The sequence below is a fragment of the Mobula hypostoma genome, chromosome 6 (genome assembly GCF_963921235.1).
Source record: "Mobula hypostoma chromosome 6, sMobHyp1.1, whole genome shotgun sequence".
Classification (NCBI taxonomy): Eukaryota; Metazoa; Chordata; class Chondrichthyes; order Myliobatiformes; family Myliobatidae; genus Mobula; species Mobula hypostoma.
In genome coordinates, this window is record NC_086102.1 from 126,526,088 (window position 1) to 126,551,224 (window position 25,137).

The following is a 25,137-nucleotide window of genomic DNA, read 5'->3' on the forward strand; positions in this document are numbered from 1 at the left end:
CGTTTCCCAAGCATACCATTGCTGGACAAATTTACTTGTAAAACAGGAGAAAATCTCTTCTGATAACAAGCTGCTGAAATAAAATCATTTTCTCCCCTCCTAAAACAAAACAAAGAGATATGAAAAAAAAAGTGCGAGGGAATTTGTCATTTTTAAGAATCTTTTAAAATAATGGCAGAGACTGGCCTTTTCAAAATAAAGTTCCACTAGAATGAGCCAGGCAGTGTTCTTTCCACAGCTGATTCCACTAATTACATCCAAGCCCTGCTCAAGTCTCTTTGTGTGCTGAGAAAGGGCTTGAATGGGATATTTCCACTTCAAGCTTTCACAGGGCTGAGGCCTTACACTGCATCAGAGATGCTTTTATTTCCTGATGGCATATTCGGTCCCTGTTAAAGGACCTTCTTCACACAACCTCCAGCAACCAACCTCCCCCCCCCCCCACTCCTCCTCTCCACCCAAATGAATCTTGACTGCTCACAGTCTACAAGGGAGGAACAGAAAGCCCCCACTGCGTTTGCTATAGCGATGTCATTGTGCAGCTCGACAATGCACTAATTGGAAGTGACAACGAGGCACCAAGGCCGCTCAGGTTTAATTTGTGAGATCCTCCATAAAATCATTCCAGCAAACAAGCTGGACGTGGCAACAACAAACTGATTACTGTTTACATGAAGTCCTACGAGTTAAACAGGGAGAATTGAGGCATTTCCCCCTCTGACTACTTGAAGGTTGGCAGCACGTTGAGAGCTCTAATGCCCTGGTACTTGTGAGAGAAGAATTGGAGGCCAGTGGGTTGGGGGTGGGGTTGAAGTCAGGCTATGGGAATGAGTACAATATGTCCAAAACACTTAGCTTCCATAAGTGAAGAGTGCAAGCAGCTCTGATAGAAATGCTGCTCATAATGAATCAATCAATCCTAATGTAATAAAAAAAACATTCTGATGGAAATGAGGCACTGCAGTTTGCTCTAAGTTGTCAGATACGGTTCAGTCGGTAGCACTATTGCCTTTTATTTTGTAAGTTGTGGATTCACAACTGTGGACTGGCAACAAACTCTGTACAGATCAGCACAGTAGTCCAATACTAAGGGAAACTTCAGCTAAGAACAGATTTGAAGTGATGTTCTCAACTTATCAGCGCCTGGTTCTTCATAGACCTGGCGGCTTGAAATACAGCTTCCAACCAATCAGACATTGAAGAGAGACAAATTTTCTGATAGCAACATAGTTTTATTCTGCATTGTTGCACTCTGTTGAGTTTGTAATACCTAAGAAGTCCTCGTCTCATGGTTAATGTTGCTCTCCCTATTTGCTTGGAGTGAAAATTATGTCCAGTGTGTTTCTTCAAGGGACTCCGCAGCTCAAGGTAGATTCTCGCCAGAGTGGAGATGCTCTACAGGGTGAATGGGAAGACATTCGACTGAAGTTAACACTCTCTCAAACAGAGCCATTCAAATTCAGTACAGCTACAGCATGTGGACAGGACTTGCATGTGCATACATTCAGAAGCTGATCTCCAAGTCATCATATATTCATTCACTGATGATTCAAGGGAACTGGCCTCACTTCTCACATCCGCAAAATGGAGACGGAGTACAAGAGCAAGGAAGTTGCGATGAAACACTGGTTTGGTGCAATTTAATTTTTGCCCCCAGTTCTGCGCATTGCACTTCAGGAAATTTGCTATAAGGCTTCCAGGGACGATGCAGTGCAGATCCACCAAAATTATTCCAGGGATGAGATCAAGGTCAAAATTGTTTAATATCATTTCCAGTACATGAGTGTGCAGATGAATTACTCTGAATCTGATGCAGCACAAAAAACCCACAATAAGATAAAGAACAGTAATAAAAACACAATAAATACAGTATAATTTCATGAGATAGCTTATATGCATAGATCAATTGTTTGTCCATAAGGCGACACTAGGTTCAGGAGTACCTGTACACAAGGTGACTGACAGGAAATGATAAAGCAGTGGTGGTTGGGGGTGGGGAGGGGTGGGTTAGTGGGTGGGGGTGTTGATCAGCCTTACTGCTTGGGGAAAGTAACTGTTTTTGAGACTGGTGGTCCTGGCATGGACGCTACATTGCCTTCTCCTTGATGGGAATGGGACAAACAGTCCATGAGCAGGGTCGGTGGGATCCTTCATGATATTGCTAGCCTTTTATCCAGCACCTTTTATGTCCGTGATGGTAGGTAGGCTGGTGCTGATGATGCGTTGGGCAGTTTTGACTACACAATTTGCAGAGGATTCTGCATAGTAGTACTCTGTTGGGTTTGTAATACCTAAAAAAAGCCTTGTCTAATAGTTAATGTTGCTCTCCCTATTTGCTTGGAGGGAAAATATGTCCATTGTGTTTCATGAAGGGAATCCCCAGCTCAAATGACTATGACTACTATGACTAAATTAGATTCCCATCTGCCGCATTGCAGTTTTCATACCATGCAGTGATGCAGGATGTTAGGATGCTCTCTATTGCGCCTCCGTTGAAGGTTATGAGTATTTATGTGCAGAGTCCAGCTCTCTACAGCCTCCTCCGAAGGTAGGGGCATTGGTGAGCTTTCTTGATTGTGTAGGATGTGTTCTGGGGCCATGAGAGGTTGATTGAGATGTGCACTCCCAGGAGATTGAAACAGTTTGCAATTTCCACTGCTGGGCCGCCGATGTGAAGAGAGGTGTGAGTAGTGCGAGTTCTCCTGAAGTTCATAACCATTTCCTTTGTCTTGTTGACATTGAGGAAGAGGATATCTGCCCAGCACAAGGCCTTGATCTCTTCCACTTCCTCTCTGTAGGCCATCTCATCATTATTGGTGATAAGCCCCACCACTGTCATGTCGTTGGTGAACTTGACAATATGGCCATGCAATTGTGTGCGAGCAGAGTGTACAGCAATGGGAAGGGGCATCTAAACTGAAGATGATGGGGAGGGAAGATTAACAAAGGACACATGGAGAATATACCTGTACAATCAGGCCTTTTGGCATAGTGAGTTCATACCGACTACCAGGAAACTATTGCTCTTCATTAAATTGCTTTTTATGCTGCCCATGCACACAAGTAGCACCAGAGGATAGGGATGAACCCAGATCATCTTAGCCATAAGGTTATGGCTATACCACTGGTGCCACTGTGTTCATTTGGTGAGAAAACTTCTTTCTGAAAACACATGCATAGCATCTGTTGGGGGGAGTAGTGGAGGGAGATTCAATGGTAAATTCCGATAGGATGCTGGAGAAGGAAAATTCTAGGGCTATGGGCTAACTTTTAATTTCAAGGCTATTTTAATCCTAAAAACTTTCTACAGAGCGCCCTGACTGGCTGCATCACTGCCTGGTATGGGAACTAATTCCCTCAATTGCAAGACTCTGCAGAGAGTGGAGAGGACTGCCCGGCACATCTGTCAGAATCAGGTTTATTAACACTGGCACGTGATGTGAAATTTTTTAACTTAGCAGCAGCAGCAGTTCAATGCAATACATAATCTAGCAGAGAGAGAGAAAAAAAAATAAGTAAAATAAAACATAATAATAAATAAACAAATAAATCAATCACATATATTGAATAGATTTTTTAAAATGTGCAAAAACAGAAATACTGTATATTAAAAAAAGTGAGGTAGTGTCCAAAGCTTCAATATCCATTTAGGAATCGGATGGCAGAGGGGAAGAAACTGTTCCTGAATCGCTGAGTGTGTGCCTTCAGACTTCTGTACCTCCTACCTGATGGTAACAGTGAGATCTGAACTTTCCACTATTCAGGACATTTATAAAGACAGGTGTGTAAAAAGGGCCCGAAAGATTATTGCGGACCCAAGTCACCCCAACCACAAACTGTTCCAGCTGCTACCATCCGGGAAACGGTACTGCAGCATAAAAGCCAGGACCAACAGGCTCCGGGACAGCTTCTTCCACCAGGCCATCAGACTGATCAATCCAAGTTGCTACAATTGTATTTCTATGTTATACTGACTATCCAGTTGTACATATTATTTATTATAAATTACTATAAATTGCACATTGCACATTTAGACAGAGAAGTAATGTAAAGATTTTTACTCCTCATGTATATGAAGGATGTAAAAAATAAAGTCAATTCAATTTAATTTCAAGGCAGGTAGAGGAGTGGAATTAGCTGGATTCATCTTGCATGGTGTCAGTATGGATTCATCAGGCTGAATTGTCCAACGTATTTAACCACTTGTTTTGACAAAACGGTCTCAGACATGAAACATTGACCCTATTTCTCTTTCCACAGAATCTGTCTGATCTGTTGAGTTTTATTCCCAGCATTTTCTTTTGTTACTCTAGATTTCCAGCTTCTGCAGTCTTGTTGACACCACAGTTAAGAAAGCTCGCTGATGCCTCTCCTTCCTCAGGAGGCTAAACACGTTTGACATGTCCCCTTTGATCCTCACCAACTCTTAATCAACACATTATAGGAAGCACCCTATCCAGATGAATCACGGCTTGATATGGTTACTGCTCTGTCTGTAACCACAAGAAATGATAGTGTTGTGGACACAACTCATCATGGAAACCAGCCTCCGCTCTAAGAGTCCACTCTTCTTGCTGCTTCAGTAAAACAGTCAGCATAATAAAAGACCCCACCCACATTCTCTTTTCTCCAATTGGGCAGAAAGTACAAAAGCCTGAAAACACCAGGCTCAAGGACAGCTTTTGGTTGGCATCCGTTTGTCTTGAAGGACAATGGGTGATGATGATTATCATCACAAGTCTGGCCGGAAGGTATGGAGAGGCTGAGATGCCTAGTCGTCAAGATCCCCCTCTCAGCCTGTAATCCAAAGTAAAGCTAATGAAGGAGTTCAGTAATGTCCAGCCGCCCTAGGGACTCCACTCCAGATTTGCTGTTGGGGTTTACTCTCACAGCCTTTGTCTCTCCCAAGGCTGCCCACAAGGCTATTTACCTGTAGCTGGGGATCTGATTCACGAGCACTAGAGTATGTCCACACACCCGTGGGCCTGCGTGCTACGTGTTCAGAGGCCAGACCTGCTCCCCGTCTTCTGTAGTTCAGCCTGAGTCCAAAAGGAATTCAGTTTCCGTGTGTCGCCAGCAAGGTGGCACTACATGAGGCTTGCTGTTGGAGAGGCTATGTACTGGCAGGGAGAGACTTACACATTCAGCTCACCTTTTCCCAAGACTGCTAGCCAGTGGTGAAAGCAGAAAGTGAGAGCGACAAGCACTAGCCACTACACTACCACACTAAATGCATCACAACAATCATTCTGACTCCATTGTTATAAGACTATTGAATGGTTCCCTAGTACAATACAACAATCTGAGGATCTCACAATCAATTCTTGAACCTTATTGTCTACCTGCACTGCTCTTTATCTGTGGCTGTTGCACTTTATTCTGTATTGTTGTTTTCACTTAGCTTGTGCTACATCAATGCACTGTGCAATTTGATCTATATGAACAGCAAAGTTTTCACTGAATCTCAGTATGTGAGACAATAATAAACCAAATCCAATTCTTATCCCACCTGGCCTATTTTCAACTCCAGACACCAATGTGATTGATTCTGAAACTGCCTTCTCAGTTCAGGAGCAAGGAATGGACAATAATTGGCAGTGAAACTCATCTCCCGTGGATGAACAAATATACTGTGTGGATGGTGTCATTTGGAAATTAATGAAGTTGAGATTACTCGCACAGGTGAATACAGATCCTGCGATAACAAATTGAAGTGCAATTGTGTCAGTTCTTGTTCTCCCACTAAATCTTCTTAAGCAGGACCTTGCAACCGAGGATGACTTCCTTAAATATCTGACAAGACCAATGTAGGAACTACAGATTCCTTGTCAGAAGTAGGTGGTTAGTTTACAGAGTAGTGCATGCATTCTACAATATACGCTGAGCTTTCATATGCTCCCAAATCAATGTCTCGAGATTCTTGATGCTATCCTCAGTACCCCTCATCCACTTTCAGTGGTCAAAAGCCAGGAGTTCCCAGGAGCAAGTGGGAAGACCGGATATTTTCAAGGAAGCTTTGGGCACACCTTTAAATCTTTTTCTTTGTCTAGCTAGTGATCTCTTTTCATGACAGTGCTCTGAATAGGGCATCAAAATGTCAAACAATGCTGATCTTTAACATTTTGCTGATTGGGAGAACTTGTTATGGCCAAATTAACTGGTGTTTCCTAAATTACAACAGCAACCACACTTCAAAGAGAATTGACTGGCAGAAAAGTGCTGTGGCTCATTGGGAAAGGTAGTGACTTCCAGAATAGAAGAAAGCATTTTTTTAAAAAAGGAGTTTCATCCCAGATCTTTTAATAACCATCTTAAAACCATGCGCTCTGATTACAACCTTTCATGCCATCAGATTGCATGTTAGTAAGGACTTTTCTCTTATGGGAAACTAAGTCCAATCATCATACTCTTAACCTCATTGTGACTAAAACCAGATTCCTTTGGTTCACTTGTCTTAAAAGCACAGTTAAACTGCAGTGGAATTTCATACCTTTATTATTTTCTAGATGACTTTATAGGCTTCAGCTATACAAAAATCAATCTCAGGATAATTTTGCACGATTTATATACATAAATATATAATATTATAAAAAGCAACAGGATTCAAGTAGAATGTTCTACAATTGCAGTAGGTATCTGAAGAATGATAACAGCTTATGTGTGCCTGATGCAGCTCCCATTCATCAACAGAAAATGCAGAAATATTGATTAGAAGTTAAGTCTTGTGACACAGTCGGAGAGGAGAGATTAGAAGTAATGTTATCAGACTGAAATAGGCAGTGAGACAGTTGTCCAGGTTCTGAGGCAGATAACAGCATACATGCCAATGAGGTGCAATCACCCCTCAGGGCTTTAGAAGTAACTTTGCAACATGATGTACAGAAACTGTCTCAAAAACCTGCTTTTGTTTCCTCCCCACCAAACTTTAATGTACAATCACTTCTGTTTCTCACTTTTGGAGACACATTAACCCCCAATACACCACACCGCAATTGTACGCAAACACACATGCAGCTGAGCACAGTTGCAAGGGGAAAAAATGGTGGCCTGTCTCAGAACTGGAAACCTTCCTCAAGGGAAAACTAGATCTAAATCATATACACAAGATCACATCTCATACTCACACACAGCATGACTGTGGCACAAGCTGTCAGGTCAGAAGTAATTGTTTTCTCCAAGCATGCTTAAAACAACCCTTTGCTCACTGTATGCCAAAATACAACTAAAATTCTCTTTATAAATTGTTAGTTTCTTCTAAAAAAACTTTCCTTCCACACAAACCTTAAGTGACACTGACAGAGACAAATGCGCCTTATGTGGCAACAGACTCATGTGGGTGGTGAGGGTAGAGGAAAATCTGAAACACTTTGTATTAGGCGCAGAAGGACCTCGTCAGTGGTCCACAACTTTGTCCAAAACACTCAATTCTAGAGAACAGCCGAGAAAAAGGTATCCATTCGCTCCCTTAGTATGCCTGAAATAGTACTGCTCCCCAAGAGGTCTACTCCAATATAATGTTAATTTTCCTCCTCAAAAGACATAACCCCCAGTCACAGTGTTTTCTACTCATGGTGCACTGGCTGCAACTTACTTTGCCTAGTTATTGTGCAGCTCTAAACACTATCCATGAGCTCCATGTATGTCAATAACTGGCAGTATGTGTAAATATGCTCAAGTTAACTATATTAACATTTTGCTCTAACCTTATATTAAGATCTTTTATTAAGATCTCGCCTTTATACAAAAGCAAAACATCATGGTGTTTGGAAATCCAAAATGATGCAAGTAGTCAGAAAATCAGGCAACGTTGGTGGAGATAGAAACAGAGTTTCCATTCCAGGCAGAGGACCCTTCATTAATAGCTCCTCCACATACGACATGGAGTATTTCTCACATTTTTGTGTGTTTTTATTTCAAGGTCTTCCCTTTTCCTGCTCGTGCTTTTGGTCGTGAAGAGCTTAATTCTTTCCCATTGCTCACTGAACCAAACTTCGCCTTCTAGTTTGTGATGTTTGATGTTATTTAACCAGCTTTCCTCAGGATGCCGAGGGGATCAGAGCCTGGGAGAACTTAGGGGCTTGACTGACGTGCACAACCTTTTTAATATGCAACAGAACAAAATGGAAACACTGCAGCTCATTTCTTTTCACGTCCCAGAAAACAAAACCCCCCAAAATGCTATGAAGCTGGTAAGCACTAGTTGAAAGAAATCCCAATGATCCCTACAAGGAGCCAGGAATTCTCCTCTTAAACTTGTGTTACAATCACATGATTGTTAGGGTCTCCAGTGGCACTTATGTCTGCTTATGAATACTTGTGACATGCTGGAGTTGGCCTAGTCAGAACCTAAGCTCAGCGTGTTGCTCCTCCACCAGTTGACCGAAATGAATGCTGTCCCAGAATATCTACAGCCTTCATATCCAAAGGTGGGAATGTCCATAAAAATATACTCCTTGGATGAAAACAACTTAAACAAAAAATGTAGCAATTGTTGAACCAATGGAGCAACAGATTCGTTTTAAAAGCACAACGGAAAACTAACGTTCTTATTTAAATACCTTCCCTCCAGTAATACGCAGCCAGCAGGCAATAAGGAATAAATTTTTGATGGCCACTGTTAAAACAGAAAGACAAACTATAACATTGGTGGTTTGTCTACATACTAAATACCTGTTGTTCTGCGGTGAGGACAGACGTGCAGAGGTGAAGAGTAATGGCACTGGGGAATGAACATGTTGTCCACTTTTGCCAATCAATGTTTGTAGCAAATGTTTACAGAGTTAGGCAGGGTTACAAAGTGTGATGCAATGCAGTGTCCACTGCAGTTTAGGAATGCACCCTATCCAAACCCAAGAAACCGACCACAGCAAAGTGACCTCAGTACACCGACTCAGAATAAGAATGCTAACTTGTCCTCAAAGGATTTCTGTACATTCACTGGAAACAAGTCCAGTTATTTTGCTCATGTTTTCACTTGTCTTTACAAAGGAGATGGTTTTTGAATTGCACAAATAGACAAAGCAACAAACTCTCAAAGTGTATGTCTAAAATTACAATCTATAGCGTGTGCTTAAATATGAAGACTGAGTGCACTCTATGCTACTCTTTTTTTAAACTCCTACACCTTGTGTTAATATCCTCTCTCAGTTTATTCTGTTACTGTACGTATGTGGGGATCAAAATGCAGCCTGTTCTATTTCTTAAGTGATGAAAGAATACCACACCGACTTAAATCTGCCCTGCACATCAAGTGGTTGGATAAGAAAATTCAAATGCATTGCAAAGCTCAAAGTTGTCATCAAAGTCTAGTTTGCTCCAGAAAGATTGTGGCTTCTTCTTCAGCTCCCTGTGCACACAGCGGGGACAAGGAACATTCCTCGACTTGCATTCAATGTGGAAAACTGCTCCACAGATCTCACACCTATGGATAAAGAATAAAAGCTGTTACATGTTAAAGAACATTGATTCCTTATACATACTTTACAAAGTATAAAGATCATTTAGTGTCTTGTATGATTTTAAGATGTTCCACACCAAAAGGATAAGCAGATTTGAAATGCTTTATATTTACATAAAGACCTTTTGTATCTTTACAACTTAAAGCATGCTTACTTTCTAACTTTTCCCATCTCTAATGAGAGGCTGTTGACCTGTGGTGTAAACTCCACTTTCTTTGATCTGCTGTGCTTCTATCATTTTCTAGTTTCTTTTTCCTCAGATTTCTAGCACCTGCTTTTTAACTTCAGAGGTTACTTGACCTTGGTTCAAAATCTCGCGTGAAAGACAGGATCTCCAACAGAATAGTTGTTCCTCAACTCTGCACTCAGTAATCCACATTCCCCAAAGATTTTAATAATTATCAGATATGAACTAAGATTTAACCCAATAGAGTTACATTGCATTTCACCACTTTACCAGTTTGGCTGTTCTCTTTCCTAAGGCCCATGTGAATCTACCATTACAAGTATATCAGCAGATCAGTTTGGAAAATTTCTGTTAAATTAACTTCCAAATGCTATTTAAGCAGCATATTTCTGATTATAAAAATATTTATTTAATAGTATTAGCTAATTTAGTGATACAGTTCTCCTACCGTAGTGTGCTGCCAGAACCTTAAGATGTTGAGTTATCACTGATTCCACAATATAACCGATTACAGGCCCTCTGCAGCCTACAAGCACCCAGCATATATACACCTGCAAGTGGTTGGGAGACCAGAAGGATAAATTTGCTAGCTGCAATGGCGCTGTGGGAATCTTCTACTGTGTGCAAGCTGGTTCGTGGTTGCATTTGTGATGCAAACCTACTGGTGTTATGAACAGTTCATAGGGACAGAGCCCTGACATACCCTGGGGGTGACCTGTACATAGAAGTAACAGTTGAAAATGGGTGCATGGACAAAGTAAAAGTAGAATTTGCAAAAGAAAAATACTGGAGGTTTTGAAATAAGAATGTTGCAAATACTTAGCAGCTCAAATAGCGTGTGGGGGGGGAAGGGGTGGTGAGTGAGGGGGAAAGGGTAAAGAAGAGGGAGTTAATTTTTCATCTCTCACTGCTCTCCATCTGTGGTTCCTACTGTTCTCTGGCTCTTCCACCATGTTTATACCAAGAACAATTAACAAATTTCTGCCACTGATCTTTCATTAGTATTTGGAGCAGACTTCTGGTTTCTAGTGTTCACTGTATTTTGCTTTTAGACAAATTCTTCATCTGTGAATCGCTCTTGAATGTTGTCTTGCATAAACAGCTGGGATGTGTTGGGTGTGACTCGGTTTAGCTCACATCTATATCAGAAGGTGACATGCTTGAGCCCCGCTGCAGAACACTAAATCCAGGCTGACAGTTAATTGCAGTAACAAAGGAGACTGCATTTTAAGATACTGCCTTTTAGAGGAAATATTAAATTAAGCAGCTTTATTACCTTTCAGCTTGATATTAAATGTTCTATAACACAGAGGAGTTCCACTGGACTAATATTTATTAAGGCCAAGTAGACCAGCTTAAGTAGTTCACTTTGGACTATTATCACACACTGGGACTTGCATCAAAACTGACTACCATGTTTGCTACGTTACAAAAATGACTATCTGCAATTTTTTTTCATAAAGTGCTTGAAGATGCTTTGGAGAAAACAAAAATGCAATCATTGATTTCTAAATTCAAGTTGATATTTTTCTTTATGTTGCTCCATTCAAAGCTACTTTTCTATATTTTTTGAGGTCTCTCAGGATTGTTGGACCTGCTTGTACTTGTTATCTTTCTGACACCTACTTAACAACACCTAGCCCATGAGAAGAGGCTTCTCAACACATCAACAGTGTGCGAGGCCGTAGTGGAGGCTATTTGGAACACTACTGGCCACTTTGTAGCTGCATGCACTATTACCAAGAAATTGTGCCCATGAATGGTCCGGCAAAATCCACATGAATCATCTGCCAGGGCAATGCAGGCAATTCCCAGGGATAAAGAGGTGCTGCTCTTGGCATCTTCTGGATGTGTTTGCAATCCAAACAATGCATGGGAAGCTGTTTGATCTGCTGACTTGTTCCAGATCACCAGACAAAGCTTCGAGCCAATGCTTTCATTTTGACCATGCCTAGATGACTGGCATGTAGCTCCTCCAACACTTTAGCTCTCAGTTTGATTCCTTATGGTTGTTATAGCGAGGGTGGTAATGAAGGCAAGCTCCCACTACCTATTAAACGCTCCCAACGGCGTGTGCCTCAATAGCCTCTGACAACCAAGTCCAGCTCCTGGCTTTCACATGTGGCTTACTACTAAGCCTGGCAGAACTGTTTCTACTGACAGAAGGGGCAAAGGCAGGTTACTGGCACCTTAAAATGCCATCTCTTTGGGCAGATGGGGCTCATCAGTCGTGGTTGGCGGCTCATCTAGGAGAGGGAAAACTCTGATCTCAATCCTCTGCTGCCTTGTGGCTATGATGAGAATGCTTTAATAGTAAACCCTGATGGAAAAATCTGGAGCTGGAATCCCTAAGGCAGTTCTACGTTGAGCTCAATGGTGACTAGCAACTCCTGCGACACCGCTGGTACCAAAATGTATCATTCTCTGCTGTTCGTTAAGGTTCATCAGATGTGTGGAGAGGGCGAGCTTGCTACATGGGCAACAGCTCTCCATGTTGTACTGACCAAGCTTGCATATCTAGATAGTTAGGATGCAACAATCCATGGTCGACCCTAAACGAGTTCATCCTGGTCTTGGTAAAAATAGGAGAACTGGACGTTCTGCTGTACATTCCAGCCATTTTGGCTTGACATGTAGACCTGAGGCAGTGTGAGGTCTTTTCCGGTTTTCCCTTGGATCACCTCTGCTGTAATAGGGAGACTTTCAATTTGCATTCAAGAGAATATGTCAAGAAGAGGGTCTTCTTTTGTAAATTTTTCCGGTATTTCCTTTCCCAAGGATAAACGGGACAATCCATCAGCATTTCCCTGATTAGGTGTCCTCTTGAATTCAATCTCGTAATTGTGTCCTCCAAGAAACAGAGCCCACCTCTACATTGTGCCGCTGCTGTTAGCACAACACCCTTCAGTGGATTGAAAACGGACACCAGTGGTTGATCAGTAACAAGGGTAAACTCTCTCCCATACAAGAACTGGTTGAAACATTTCACATCCAAAACCAGGTTCAAGACCTCTCTGTCAATCTGTGCTGTAGGGGAATGAGATGCAAAGGCTATGAAGCATTCACTTCCATCACTCCTAACATTCAATTCAAGTTTAATTCTCATTTAACCTTATGAATACAACCTAACGAGACAGCGTTACTACAGGGTCAAGGTGCAAAGACACATTATCGACAGTCACACACAGTAAGCATGCACGAGATCACAATCATGTAGTAAGAGTCCCGAGGCCCAACTCCCCTTGTGCGTCAATGGTGTGGCCACAGTAAGTGATACTTGGTTTAAAGAATTCACACTTGCCACGTTGTGTTCTGAGCCCATAATCTTCTAATAATTTTAATAATGTCTTGAGATTTTGGAGATGTTCCTTGTCATTCTCACTGGTAACAATGATATCATCCTGGGAAGCCTTGCAGCACCTGGTCCATAGCTTTCTGTTAAGATTACAGGTGCAGATGTTACTCTGAAAATAAGCCTATTATAGTGTTAAAGCTCTTTTGTGAGTGCTTACGGTGAGGAACACTTCTGACTTTTCATTCATCTCCGTCTGTAGGCAAGCCTCAGCTAAGTCCACTTTGCTGAAGTGTTTCCCTCCGGAAAGGTTTGCAAAGATATCCTCTATTCTCGTAGAGGGTATTGATCTACTTTCAGTACTGGGTTGATGGTGACCTTAAGATCACCACAGTTCCTGGCTACTGGGACTACTGGTGTTGCCCATGCACTCCACTCAACCTTGGAAAGAGTTCCTCAGCCTCCATGCGATCCAGCTTACCGGCTACTTTATCATGGATGGTATGAGGAACCAGATGGGCATAGTAAAATCTGGGTGTGGTATTTTCATTTAACACTATTTTACCCTTGATATGTTTGAGTTTTCTAATGCTATCCCTGAACACTGCTCTGACATCATCCAGTACCCTGCAGTACTGTTTTCAGCTGACTCTATTGCAGGGGATGTGGCAAGCAAATGGTGGATGGACTTCCAATCAAATAGTAGTTATCTCAGTCAATCACAGGTCCGCAATGCTGGCCCTCCCATTTTTACCACACACAAGTCCAATGTGGCTTGTTCGTTGTTGTATTTCACTGTTATGAATGTTATACCCACAGCAGTTATCTTTTCTCTGGTATAAGTTCTTAGTTGGATATCTGCAGGCTTCAATTCAGTACCTTTGAAATGCCATTCAAACTCATTCTGTGGAATGACTGAAACAGCCGAGCCAGTGTCCAAATCCATTTTAATTAATTTATCATTCACTTCTGGTGTAAGCCATAGGCTTGCCTATTGTTAGTTTTCACATTAAATCTCAAGGCTACTCAGTTCTGTGTCATTCTTATCAGTATCAGATTTTTCATTAACACAATGTAGATTAGTACTCTTTTTGAAACTGCAACTTGACTTTTTAGCCTTTATTCTGTGCAGATCATTTATTTTTGTCTTTCGAAATGTTCTTTGTATGTGTCTTACTTTGTTTCATTTTCTACAAGTTTCACCTTTAAACCTTTAAGCTAGCATTGGTCCAGTGTGTGTGGGCCCCTCCCACAATGGTAACACAATTTGTTCGGCCAGCCAGATTTTTGTTTTGATATTGCAATTTTGTTCATGCTTACTTTCATTCCTGACTACAACTCAATTGTGTCTCTGTCTGATGTTTCCATTGATACAGTGATTTTCAACTGCTCTTTTAAATGTGAGTTGTGTTCAGTTAGTGGCCGTTTTTGAATGCTTTCTTGTATGATCCTACAAACTAAATGATCGCTCAGTGCATCCTTAAGCCCATCACTGAACTGACAAAGCTCAAACTATTTTTTCAATTCAGCCACGTAAGCTGAAATAGACTCCCCTTCCTTTTGATTATGCTTATGGAATCTAAAGAGTTCTGTAATTAACAATGGTTTTGGTTCTAAAGAAGGTAGCATTCATCAGAATCAGGACATGTCCTCTTCTCATTACTACCATCACTGACGAGGTACAGGAGCTTGAAGACACACACTCTTCCTGTCCACATCAGATTTCTGAATGGAACATTAACACTAACTGGCCATTTTGCTCTCTTTTTGCATTATCTCTGTTTTATGTAATTTTATTGTAATTTACAGTAACTTTTATATTTTTCTACTGTACTGCTGCCACAAAGCAACAAATTTTACAATATACAGTATATTGGTGATAACAAGCCTGATTTTGATTCTGAACTGTAGAGCTCCCTCAAAGAACTGACACAGGATCCAGAGACTGAGTGGTCCTTTGTTTAGCTTTTCTACAAAATAATTCTTAAAATCCATTTGTTCCTGAGGTGTCTCATCTCATTGTTGTGCAGTGGACACACAGAGCATGATGATAGGGTACGTAAAGCATAAACACGTAATGTTTGTTGATGCCACTGCAACAGCTCCCAAGTGTTTCATTCATTCATTGAGATACAGTGTGGAATAGGCCCTTCTGGCCTTTTGAGCCATGTGCCCAGCAATTTCCCCCAAGCCTAATCATAATACAATTTACAATGACCAATTAACCTACCAACTGGTACATCTTTGGACTGTGGAGAGCACCTGGAGGAAACCATATAGTCACAGGGAGAACATACAAACTCCTCATAGGCAGTGGCAGGAATTGAACCCAGGACGCTGGCACTGTTAAGCATTGTGGACATTGTCCACTGCGCTACTGTGGACAATAGAACTGTCATCACTAATCAAATGCAACAGCCAGGTTTTGTACGAGGTACTATGGCAGCTAATCAATCAACTTGGTGAAATAATGATTAGTGTAGTTAATGAGATGAGAGGTTGGGTGAGGGTTAGTGATCATAAGACAAGTATTTGGTCTGATAGGTGGATAAGACTTCTTGCTTGAAATAGGGATGTGAAATTCCTTATGTCCACCTGACAAGGACGACATTCCATCAGTAAGACAGCATTTTCCAAAATGCAGCAGAAAGCAGCTTCTCACATTCTTGCTTCCCGAATAAATGTGAATAGACCCTCAGTTATGGATGAACAACTAGAAATATCTGGTCACCTAAACTGGGAACAGCTGTATTTAGATGCGAAGGATGATCTGCATTCAAGATTATTAGTGTTTACTTTCTTCTCTATTATTTTCATATTTTACTACATTAAAGATGCATTATCAATAGGAGTTGTTTGCTTTTGCAAAGACACAAAGTGGCTAATGATAAAAGGATGCAATCTTCTGAGACCATAAATATATGCAGAACACTATCCAGTGAAATCATCTGGACATATTAGGGAAATGATGATAAGCATTTTGAAATGTTTCTATACTGAGAAGAATTTCTTGTTTCATGCAGCCTTAATCCTTTACAGCTATAACAGTTTTAAATAAAGAACAGCATGCTTATAAATTTAACCACATAAAGATCAGTAAAAAAGGCTTCAAAACTAGTTGTCTAATGACAAACCTATATTAAATAAGTGAGACGCTGATGAATTTCACAATAGTTTGAGACCATTTTTAAGTATAATACTTATACATTTCAACAGAAAAAGGAGTCAGCAAGCATACTTTTCTTTTATGTGTGTGGGTGTATGTAAATGGACATTAGCCTGACCACTAGATTACATAATTATAACATTTTAATATTGAGTTATATCACTTTCTATGAGGGAGAGGATTTGAATGCAGAGAATTAGAGAAAAATGAATTACATATTAGAAAGCAAATCTGCATTGATTTATAATTAGATCAATTCCTAAAGTCTCGATGTCATCACATGGACTTCTTATTAAGCTTCATAAACCATCTATGTCACAATTTCCTCATGATGCCAAGCTTACAGTTTTAATGGGAAATAAGGCCAAGCTGTGAAGTCAATTCTTTTCATAACATTCCTCACATTTTTGCTTCTTTATTTACTATTAACTAGCTCTGAGGCTGTTGATCCACAAGACAGCAGATCTGTTTTGGCAAAGGTGTTGTCTATTGGTGGGTCCTCAGGTGGCTGTAGATGCCGATCTGGGATCCACATATTCTGGACTTAATCCGGGATGTTAGGATAGATTCCCTTAATGGAGAGTGCCTGTGCATGACTTTGTTTAACGTAGGGATGCTGATGTACAGGCAGCCACCACACCATCCTTGACAGAGTGGGATCAGGATCCCGTGGCATGGACCCGTGGGGACCCGTGACTGCTGCAGCCTTTTACCACCTTCACTGCCATTGTAATATGTCATCAGGTTCCACCAGCTTCTCCACTGAGTCTTGGTTGGCTTGCTCATTGTCTGGAACCTCTCCCTTGACTTTATTGCCAAGGGTGATCCTATCAGATAGCATAGCTCTCGGAATTTCATAAGCACCATGACAGGATGACGCTCCTCGAAGCAGGGCTAGGGTTTACTTGGGCTCAAAAGGGGTTCAAATTTAAAAACAAGCTTTGCTTTGTAGTGGCACAGATGAACTTGACAGAGGTCAACTAAAATTTTTTTTTAAAGAAGGGAGGCAATGGACATGGATTGATGTATTCGTATCACATTCTCATCAAGTCAGTCCTGGTTCTTTTTTAGTTGAGATGCCAAATACCAGTTATGTTGGATATTCTACGGCTTCAGTGGGCTGGGAATCAACAGGTCGTCTCTAAAGCTCTGTCTGAGAACTATTTCTTTTGTGGGATCTTTGAGAGCTCGAGTATAATTAACAAATGAACAAACACGTCCATGCATGCAAAACTGCTTGAATTATAAATGTTCAAATTACACTTTTTTTCTAGAATGCAATTAATACTTTGAGGTATGTGCCTTTGATTTTCACTGTAACATAGAACTCTCTGCCCATAAGAATACGTTGCTCCATAATACATTTTCACACAGGTTGTGATTTACAAAATGGGCTTAAAAGTGTTTATCAGGATCACAGTCCTTTTTGTGATTCAACAGGCAACTATATATGTATATACACACACAGTGTGTCTATAAAAAATCATTTACTCTGATAAATACACAACATGGAAGATTAGGTAACATACCCCGAAATAACCGGTATCCAGTAATGTCTGTAGACATTAGGATGAGTAAACTAAAGCAAAGTCAGAGATTGGAATTAAGGAGTATTTGAAAGGAGACAGGGGTAGAAAGGCAGGCAAGAAATTCTATGGATTAAGACTTCAGCAGCCTAAGTCACAGTTGATGGTGAATTCATTGAAATTCGGAACACACAAAAGGCTAGAATTGATATACAAATATTTCCGAAGGATGGAAAGCTTGAAGATTAAAGAGAAGGGAATGGGTGGAAAAGTAAGGTATCTCAAATAAAGAGAGCTTTGAAGCTGCAATCATCTCTCACCCAAAGCCAACACATCTACCTTGTGGTGGTGGTTCCTTCAAAGGGATAGATGATTTGCCCACTGTTACAGATCTCACAGAAAAAGCCTTTCTGGCTACAAAGGCTACAACTGTACACATGGGCACTGGCAAATTTGTTGATCTTCATGAGGAATGGAGCAAGTTTGCCTTCGAAGACCTATGAGAAAAGGGGAGAGAAAGATAGGTCATAGATGGGCATTTAAAATGGATTGTATCTGCTGCTTAATCCCTCATCATTGCTCTGTTTTTCTGGTCTACTATTTTTCACCCAATCAGCATAAGACATAGGAACAGCATCAGGCCATTCGGCCCATCAAGTCTGCTCCGTAACAGCTTCTCCTCCCCCCCCAATGCCTTGAAAGGCACCATTTCCCCCATTATCTTTGCTCTTAATGATGACTCCAAGTACAGCAGTACAGCAAGCCTAGAATTAACATGCACATTTTCAAATGGCACATGTCCCTGTAACCTCATCCAAAACTCTTCAAAAAGCGAGTTCTTTCAGTTCCAATCTCTAATTGACAGCTATGGCTTTTGCTATTAATCTCATAAAACTATGGAATGCCTTTCAAAACTCCCCTGAAACCTTTTCTCTTTAATCAAGCTTTGGTCAACTGTCCATATATTTGCCTTAGGATGTTTTACTAACTAAAGGTGCCATAGATACAGTTTCTGATGTACAAAGTATTTGCGACAATAGTCAAGACATTAAGAAATATATATTTTTTCCCCTCTGCTTTCAATTTGACATCTATCATTGGGAGAGAGATAGATTTGCTTTGATAAATTCCGAACAGCTCATCCAATTGGATGGTCTACAACTATATACCTTGTCATTAGTGCTGGCTGATCATGCTATTTACATCAACAACAAGGTCTCCATTCTATTTTCTCTTCCTCTCAAATTCCTGGCTAGCTCAGCAATGATTGGACTCAAGGCCATTCTTCTGAATCCTGAGGGAGCAAGTAGATATTCCCATGCTGTTCCAGGAAGTGTCTTTTGAAATTAGAAACTCTTATCCTTGAGTCTGCTGGTTGTGGGTTCAAAATCTAGGGTGGTGACCCAATCCAGTACTGAAGGAATGTGGTATGTTGGTGAGCTACCATTTTCACATGAGACATGAAAACAAGGCCATGCTGTCATTTTAAAATGGTTGTGAAGGAATCCATAAAACAGAGTTAAGTAAATTCACTCCAATATCAATATCTATTCTTCACCTAAATACAACAGATGATATTCTTGCTCTTTGTGGGAGTTTCCTGTGTGTGATTTGGATGCTGCTTTCTCACCACAATATTCTTTCAAAAGTAAACCATTGCGTGTGATGCAGTTTGAGGCATTCCCAGTTTCTGAATTGGTTAGTTAAACTGTAAACTCTTCTATATTTCTATAACCTTCTCCGTTGACATTTCAATTCTGAAATGAAAAATGTGCAACAAAAAAACAACTGTACAATTTCAAATTATCTGGACTCAACCAAACAATTTTATGTGCTTACAACAGATCAACACTTTTCCCAATTCTGCGAATGGAACCACAGTGCTAAGTATGCTTTTTGGTGTACTGTAATAGGCTATGCCATAGTACAATAACCCTTAGCCAAAATAAGTTGCATTGATTATATAATGACTGTGTACCATGGTGTCCTGTATCCAATGAACAACAACAAATACCATAAACTTTAGTTTTCTGACTTAAACTACAGCCTCTGTTTACAGTTGTTTCTGCAAACAGAAAGCTTTTCATTACTCACTGCATCAAAACTTTAAATAATTTTTTTAACTCTTCTGTCAAAATTCAAAAATTTTTAAGTTCTAGCTTCTCTGGTCTCGCCACAAAATGAGAAACCCTTCATCTCTAATGTTGTCTCAGTAAATCTCTACCACACCTTCTCCAAAGCCTTGACATCTTTCCTAATGTGCTCTCCCAGTCTGAATGCAATACTTCAGCTGGGCCCTAACCAATCATTTATAAAAAGGTTTAGCATCATTTCTATATTAATAGTCTACATTTTTAAAATACATTTCTCAACTTATCTTCCTATGTACAAACATTTGTCAATTGGAACCCCCGGGATCTCAATGTTCCTGTCAGTCCTTTAATAATGTACCATTTAGTTTAGTGTGTATCTCCTTAGATTTCCTAGCAAATGCTCCATTTCTCACTTCTCATGATTAACTGTTATCTTTCGTGTCTCTTTATTTCACAAGCAGATGATGTTTGCCACCAACCTCACTATTCATTTAGTTTCAAGCTTTGCATCAATTGAAAAATTTGTGATGATGCCCAGTCACATTGGCACATCCTCTCTAATCCCAATTTTGCAGTACCTTTTGTAAATCTATTTGATTCCACATTATAAGCTTACTGTACAAAAATGAAATAAATTACAAGTAGCTGCTGTTACAAGTATTGATAAAGCAATAAAATTCAAAGTTAAAAGTAAATTTATTATCAAAGTATATGTATGTCACCATATAAAACCCAAGATACATTTTTTTGCGGGCATACTCAAAAAATTCATAATAGAATCAATGAAAGACCGCACCAATTTTGGCATTTAACCAGTGTGCAAAAGACACACACTGTGCAAATACACAAAGAAAGAAATAATAATAATAATGATTCTAATGATAAATAAGCAAGAAATATTGAGAATATAAGATGAAGAGTTCTTAAAAGTGAATCCATAAGTTGTGGAAACATTTCAGTGATAAGGCTAGTGAAGTTATCTCCATTGGTTCAAGAGCTTGATGATTGAGGGGTAGAAACCGTTCCAGAACCTGGTGGTGTTAGTCCTGAGGCTCCTGTACCTGCTTCCTGATGGCAGCGGCAAGAAGAGAGCATGTAATGGGTGGATGGGGTCCCTGATGATGGATGCTGCTTTCTTGCAACGTTTCGCATAGATGTGCTCAATGATGAGGAGGGTTTAATCTACATATGATTAAAATATTCTTTCCATAACATAATTCTAACAAAATTTCTTACTTAACAAGTTTTGGGATAGTCCAAATCCATCAGGAATGATTAACCTAAATGACACAAAATATTTGCTCATACGCCAACAAGAATGAACCAAAACTATAGATACAAAATACTATGCCTCAGCCCCTTGTATTGACTTATTAATCAGTTAATTGAATAATTTTGTTAACACATAGGGTAAAGCCTAAAAATCTTAAACAATTTTATAGGCAAAAGACCTTGGGCTTGACATGAACAATTTTCGAATTGGTTTCCCTCATGAGGTGGAACAAATAAAATCATTTAATCACTACTTTGGTTTCAGGCATTGGTCGCTCTTCTGCATAGCAAATTAATTTACCACATCTATAGTCACTAGACATCAGTCATGGCTCAGTAATTCAATAGTTTCCTTATTACTAAGTCAGCATTTACTGAGTTTGAGCTCTGCACCTGAGCAGATGAGGTAGGTTGACAATCCTGTGCAGCTCTGACCAAGTGCGACATGATACAGCTATTGTCTGCATTCTGGATGGACTGCCATTCCACAGCATCATTTGAAGGGCAGAGAACCTTCCCAATATTCTGGTCAATTATCCATTTGATCATAATGGAATTCTGGAACTTTGCTGTGCTCAATATGGCTGCCTCACTTTTGATGCTACAGTACTTCAACATTTCATTATTTCATAGAGACTGAACTACTTCGTAACTATGAAGTAGTTCAGGGGAAGGCTGTTAGATCATAATTTCATCCTTCTGCTGCTGGATAAAATTCGATCCCTCCCTTGCTGAAGTGTAATGAGACATTACAAATCACCCTTCAAGCTCACATTCAGAAATTAGAGGAAAAAAAACATTTGTAGCAATTATAATACACATGCTGGGTTCATGACCTCAGCCAGTGTTTGATGTATGCAGTTGGACAAATGAAGCTGCTGAGAGACAGAACAATGAGAAATACTCAAATGGGACCAAGGCAATTTACCCTGCACTTTCCCACAATATCTGCATAACATGTGCGACTTTCTATGCTAAAATATCTGATGCAAAAATAAAACTACTGCCAACCAAGATTCATGGAAATGGAACTGGCATTTATATAGCTTCTTTCACAACCTGAACATGCTTCAAAGCGCTTTTTGATGTGCAAGTGTAGTAAAGTAAAAAGTGAGGCAACTAATTAAAGGGTCAGATTGATCTTAAGTGCACTACATAGAGGCTGAAGGGCCTGTACTGTGCTCCAATGTTCGAGTTTCATACAGAGAGATCCCATATTATGCGCAAAGTAATAACGAGTGCTTCAGTTAAACAAGCTAAGGGATAAATATTGGCCAGAGCATTGGGCAGAATGTCCTTCTCTTTTTTGAACTTGGACTGAGTTTCAGTTTAATGTCTTGCCTGAAACATGTTACCTCAGACTCTCTCAGTAGTACAATGAGTTGCTAGGTATTACCCTCTGGAGTCAACCTTGAACTTACAGGCTTATGACTCCGAGCTCAGTGCATTATCAACTGAACCAGCTAACAAAGGCACGTTTTTGCCTTCAGAGTAAACAGAGAGAAAATTGAGCAGGAAGAAGGGACACAGAAACTTTGACATAATGTGCAGAAGGAAAGTTATAGGGCAGTCAGAGGTTTGACTGTTGAGAGGTATCCTGAAGGTGAGATTCATTTATAAAAGGCAACATGTTGGCCAGATTTCCACTTCAATCAATTATTGTAAAATCTAAACAGTCTGCTTTTTCACTCAAATGATTAATGGCAAATTCAGTAAATTAATGAGGAAAAAAGTAGACTCCTGCCTCTTGCCGGGTTTTATTAATTGGTTAGCAGCATAGTTGAATCCTGATGAAAGTACAATTGGCAAGCCAAGAAATGTTATGCTTGAGCAAGGATACCTATAAACTGCATTATGTAAAATAAAAGCAAGCAATTTGCAAAATGTTGTTATGTTCTATTTGAATAAATAAATGAGAAAGGCTAATATAGTTCCAGGTCTGACCAACTCTTTCCTTTCCTCTCTGGCAGCATTACTGTTGTGCAGATTAGATTTAAGTGGTGACTACTCACGTAAAAAGTCAGGATAAAAAAGAAGCAAAGATAAACTTCAGGCTGCTCACATTGTTTTACTGGAATGTAAAAACAAAATCAATGTATGACTTGAACTTGAGGAGATTTGGTATTTCACCAGATGTACCGTGGAGGGCATTCTAACTAGTTGCATGAACATCTAGTATAGTGGGGCGATTGCACAGGATCAGAAAAAGCTGCAGAGGGTGGCGAACTCAGTCAGCTCCATCATGGGCATCAGCCTCCCCAACATCAAGGACATTTTCAAAAGGTGATGCCTCAAAAAGGCACCATCCATCATTAAACACCCCCATCACCCTGGACATTCCCTCTTGTCATTGCTATCAAGGAGGAGGTACAGCAGCCTTAAGACATATTCTCAATGTTTTGGAACAGCTACTACTCCTCCACCATCAGATTTCTGAACAGACATTGAACCAACCCATGAAAACTACCTCACTATTTTTGCACTATTTAACCATATAACCATATAACAATTACAGCACGGAAACAGGCCATCACAGCACTTCTAGTCCATGCTGAACTCTTACTCTCACCTAGACCCACTAACCTGCACTCAGCCTATAACCCTCCATTCCTTTCCTGTCCATTTAGCTATCCAATTTAACTTTAAATGACAACATCAAACCTGCCTCAACAACTTCTGCTGGAAGCTCGTTCCACACAGCTACCACTCTCTGAGTTAAGAAGATCCCCTTCATGTTACCCCTAAACTTTTGCCCTTAAAGAATCAACTCATGTCCTCCTGTTTGAATCTCCCCACTCTCAATGGAAAAAGCCTATCCACGTCAACTCTACCTATCCCGCTCATAATTTTAAATACCTCTATCAAGTCCTCAACCTTCTATGCTCCAAAGAATAAAGACCCAACTTGTTCAACCTTTCTCTGTAACTTAGGTGATGAAACCCAGGTAACATTCTAGTAAATCTTCTCTGTACTTTCTCTATTTTGTTGACATCTTTCCTATAATTCGGTGACCAGAACTGTACACAATACTCCAAATTTGGCCTTACCAATGCCTTGTACAATTTCAACATTACATCCCAACTCCTATACTCAATGCTCTGATTTATAAAGGCCAGAATAATTCTACCTTCAGGGAACTATGCACCATTATTCCTAGATCTCTCTGTTCTACTGCATTCTTCAATGCCCTACCATTTACCATGTATGTCCTATTTTGATTAGTCCTACCAAAATGTAGCACCTCACATTTATCAGCATCAAACTCCATCTGCCATCTTTCAGCCCACTCTTCTAACTGGCCGAAATCTCTCTGCAAGCTTTGAAAACCTGCTTCATTATCCACAACTCCACCTACCTTAGTATCATCTGCATACTTACTAATCCAATTTACCACTCCATCATCCAGATCATTAATGTATATGACAAACAACATTGGACCCAGTACAGATCCCTGAGGCACACCACTAGTCACCGGCCTCCAATCTGACAAACAGTTATCCACCACTACTCTCTGGCGTCTCCCATCCAGCCACTGCTGAATCCATTTCACTACTTCAATATTAATACCTAACGATTGAACCTTCCTAACTAACCTTCCGTGAGGAACTTTGTCAAAGGCCTTACTGAAGTCCATATAGACAACATCCACCGCTTTACCCTTGTCAATTTTCCTAGTAACCTCTTCAAAAAATTCACTAAGGTTTGTCAAACATAACCTTCCACACACAAATCCATGTTGACTGTTCCTAATCAGACCCTGTCTATCCAGATAATTATATATACCATCTCTAAGAATACTTTCCATCAATTTACCCACCACTGACGTCAAACTCACAGGCTGATAATTGCTAGATTTACTCTTAGAACCCTTTTTAAACAATGGAACAACATGAGCAATATGCCAATCCTCCGGCACCATCCCTGTTTCTAATGACATTTGAAATATTTCTGTAAGAGCCCCTGCTATTTCCACACTAACTTCCCTCAAGGTCCTAGGGAATATCCTGTCAGGACCCGGAGACTTATCCACTTTTATATTCCTTAAAAGCGCCAGTACTTCCTCTTCTTTCATCATCATAGTTTCCATAACTTCCCTACCTGTTTCCCTTACCTTACACAATTCAATATCCTTCTCCTTAGTGA

At 40.2% G+C, this 25,137-nt stretch overlaps 1 protein-coding gene across 5 annotated transcripts in view; it reads right to left on the bottom strand.

Moving 5' to 3' along the window:
• Positions 1-504: 504 nt before the first annotated feature.
• plekhm3 (pleckstrin homology domain containing, family M, member 3) overlaps positions 505-25,137 on the bottom strand; it is a 157,327-nt gene continuing 132,694 nt past the window's right edge. For all 5 annotated transcript variants that reach the window (XM_063051633.1, XM_063051630.1, XM_063051631.1 and 2 more), the window contains 2 exons: positions 17,969-18,126; positions 505-9,421 (listed from right to left, as the gene is read on the bottom strand). In XM_063051633.1, the coding sequence (XP_062907703.1) occupies positions 9,247-9,421; positions 17,969-18,126 (333 nt within the window). In that variant the 3' untranslated portion in view covers positions 505-9,246. The remainder of the gene's footprint in view (positions 9,422-17,968; positions 18,127-25,137) is intronic.